At 31.8% G+C, this 3,516-nt stretch overlaps 1 protein-coding gene across 2 annotated transcripts in view; it reads left to right on the forward strand.

The window, feature by feature from the left end:
• Positions 1-2,234, forward strand: part of LOC108749789 (synaptic vesicle glycoprotein 2C-like) — a 13,351-nt gene extending 11,117 nt beyond the window's left edge. For both annotated transcript variants that reach the window (XM_018488755.1, XM_018488756.1), the window contains exons 9-12: positions 761-978; positions 1,587-1,746; positions 1,825-1,952; positions 2,106-2,234. In XM_018488755.1, coding sequence (XP_018344257.1) covers positions 761-978; positions 1,587-1,746; positions 1,825-1,952; positions 2,106-2,161 — 562 coding nt within the window. In that variant the 3' untranslated portion in view covers positions 2,162-2,234. The remainder of the gene's footprint in view (positions 1-760; positions 979-1,586; positions 1,747-1,824; positions 1,953-2,105) is intronic.
• Positions 2,235-3,516: the final 1,282 nt, after the last annotated feature.

A 3,516-nucleotide genomic window follows, 5' to 3' on the forward strand; every position in this document is an offset into this window, starting at 1 on the left:
AAAACATAATATTGTATTTATTTATTAACGCGTTATATTTATATTGTATTTATTTATCACTATGTTTATACCTATGACTAACAATAATTGATTTTGACCTCTCACATACTCTTTGTGCTAACATGTCCTATCTCACATATCATCGTTAACATTATTATACGTAAGCTTTTATTGAATTAATTTGATTTATGTTTTATAATGACTTATTCAACTTTATTAAATTACAGATAATTTGAAATATTAGATTTGAATATTTTGTTAGATACGACCGACAACATTATTATCAATTTATGAATATATGTTAACGATACTCCAATTTGCTTCGTATCACATTTTTTATATTAAATTTATACATCACTGATTTTATTTTTATTTTCACACTGAGGAAGATCCAATTGAAAGGGTTGAAACGTTTGTCAATTTTTCTCAAGAATAAGATTTACATCTATCCTTGGATTTATATTCGTTGGAACCTATACCAATATACATATTATACTTTGTAATTCTGGAAAAATAACAGAATTTTTTTAGAACCTGATAGTATAAATTTGAAAGTACAAACAATATTTTGTTCCATTAAAGATAAATCTCTTTTTATATATTTTTTTTTCTTTCCTTTATTTCTTCTCATGCGCCAATAATTTCATTTAAACTGGCCATTTTCTTACCTTTTTGTATTCTTAGTTTCATCTTCTTTACTTCACGATTATGTAATTGCCATATTTCAGTAATAATCCATAATCTTTACATTGTTTTCAAGATTCGAACAGTTCGAGCATTCGAATCCTGGCGAGACGACGTCGGTGTGTATAGTATCCGCCTTGCCAGATAATACGACCTTCTTCAACCCTTACGGATGCGACACGATAATTGCGCCTTCCGTCTATTTGCACACGGTATACATTGGCCTCGCGTGCATCCCTGGTTCGATCATCCTACCCCTTTTCGTGCACAAACTGGGCGCAAAGTTCTTCCTGAGTAAGTGATGGCACATCTTGAGTAAATAATAATTTGAGATACCTTTAAAAAATGAAAAAAAAAACGAAGTGAAAGGATATGATAATTATTTAAACAGATACAATAAAATAATAGTTATCATAACAAAACTAGATTAAATTTGAATAACTATTGAAAGACTAATTAGTTCTCTAAATATTCAATCAGATTTATTTTCATAATATCAAATAATAACACAACTAAAAAAATTAAGTTTTACAAAAAAGAGAAAAATTATTTTTTAACTTACAGAAAACTGAAAAATAATAAAATAATATCTTCAAATAGCATGTATTCTTAACATGATCAACTGTTATTTTTGTTTCATAACTCTAAAAAAAAATCATTCTTTTAGTTGTCATTATTTTGACAATTTTTTAAAACCATCAGTTGTGACATTTTGACGATTATTTTATAAAGTTAAGTGTTCACTGTTGATAACTGACGGAATAATATTTATCTAACTCATCATATAACTTGAAAATCACGGTTTTTTACTTGTATCACTTTTGAAGTAAAAGATAACGATATATAATCAAACTTCAATTACATTCTAATAGAACTGAACTACGAGATACTTGTGCTTTCAGTCTTTTCGCTGGTGGTCTCCGGCGCAGTGACGGTTGGTTTCTACTACGTAGTGAACTCGATGCAGAACCTGGTGCTCTCGTGCGTGTTCGAGGCTCTCACGTCCCTCGGTATTTCTCTAGTCTACTGCGTGATCGTTGACATGTTCCCAACAAATCTTAGGTGAGCAAAATACGATTCAAGTTTCTGAACTTTTTTGATTCAAGATTCATTAATCCGATATCATATAACACATTACAGAGTGATGGCCGCAGCTCTATCTCTGACGATGGGTCGTCTGGGCGCCCTAGTCGGCAACTTGATGTTCGGTTATCTGATCGATTTAGCCTGCGTAGTTCCCATTATACTGTTCGCCGCGTTTCTCTTCGGTAAAAAAATCTTCCCAGTAAAGTTTAAATCTGTAAAATTTTGAGTTTGTGAGATAAGTGATATTCGGTTTAAATTTCAATGCATACAAAATGTAGAAAACATACATGATTTAATCCACTCAAATGCGATGATATAACTTGATTGATTTTCAGCCTGCGGTTTCTTCTCGTTTTTACTGCCAAGGACTGGGAAGGATACGCTGGATTAGCAGAGAGAGAATTTTCTTGCATTTTGTTCAAACGACTTGAAGAATCTGTGCCTTGGACCACTCTCTCTCTTCTCTCGCGTTACTCATTGTATTTATTAATAAATTTATCTACTAAAAAAAAAGCAAGCTTATATATTTCTACCTCGCATCTAAAGATGATGCTTGAACAGGAAGTTGAGAACTGTTATATACTATTATAAAATTCTTTAATATAATTCATCTTAGTTCCTCTTCACTGTAACTAAATATATATATATATTATATATATAAACAATAAATCATATTGAAGAGTTTTATAATAGTTTCAAAACTGCTATCTCTGCTGAATGCAACTGATTAGTAATCTTCTGAAGATAAACTACAAAATCAGTGAAAGTTGCCAATTCATGTAGCATTTCATTGTCAACGTTGATTATATTGAGATTACTGCATTGAGATAAAAAAACAGACCAAGTCACTTTTTCTAGGAAACTGGGGTAAAAATTTAAGTTACATCTGAAGCAGGATTCTAGTCCAATATTTTGCAAACCAGTGCCTTTTGCGTTAAGAGAGAGTCGAAAAAGAAATTCATCGTTTAATAGGAGAAGGAGTTCTAGAAGCGGTTGAAAATAGTGAGTGGTTAACGTCCATTGTATCAGTTCCAAAATCGAACGGCCAAATACGTTTATGCGGAGATTATAAGATGACACTAAATCCACACTTACGAGTGGATAAATATCCGATTCTGAGAGTGTCAGATTTACTCACAAACTTAGGGAATGGTACGATATTTACAAAATTAGATTTAGCTCAGGACTATTAGCAGGTAGAATTAGATGAGAAATCAAAATCGTTAGTTACGATAACAACTCATAAAGATTGTTTAGAAGTTTAGAAAGATGGTTTAATCGTTTGAGTTTGGGAATAGCATCAGCGCCTGGGTTGTCCCAGCGCGAAATGGAAAAGATCTTACAGAACTTAGACAAGGTCGCAATATTTTTCGATGATTTAGTTATTACAGGATCTATGAAGGAAGAGCATGATCTAAATGTAACGAAAGTATTACAGAGATTGCAAGATTGTGGATTAACTTTAAGTAGAGATAAATGTGCATTAGCGCAAAACAGTATTGAATTTTTAGGATTCGAGTTAAGCGACAAGGGTATTCGAGCTTCAAGCGGGAAAATTGACGCGATTTTGAATATTAAAAAACCCGAGAACATTACACAACTCAAATCGTTTTTGGGTATGATTAATTATTATTCCAAATTCAAAAATTTTTTAAAAATTATGCGGACATGGTAGGGCCGCTGTACGAACTTCTTAGAAAAAATAAGAAATGGAGTTGGACAAAAGAGCAAAACTTAGTTTTTAAA

Source organism: Trachymyrmex septentrionalis, unplaced genomic scaffold, assembly GCF_001594115.1.
Source record: "Trachymyrmex septentrionalis isolate Tsep2-gDNA-1 unplaced genomic scaffold, Tsep1.0 scaffold312, whole genome shotgun sequence".
NCBI classification, from domain to species: Eukaryota; Metazoa; Arthropoda; class Insecta; order Hymenoptera; family Formicidae; genus Trachymyrmex; species Trachymyrmex septentrionalis.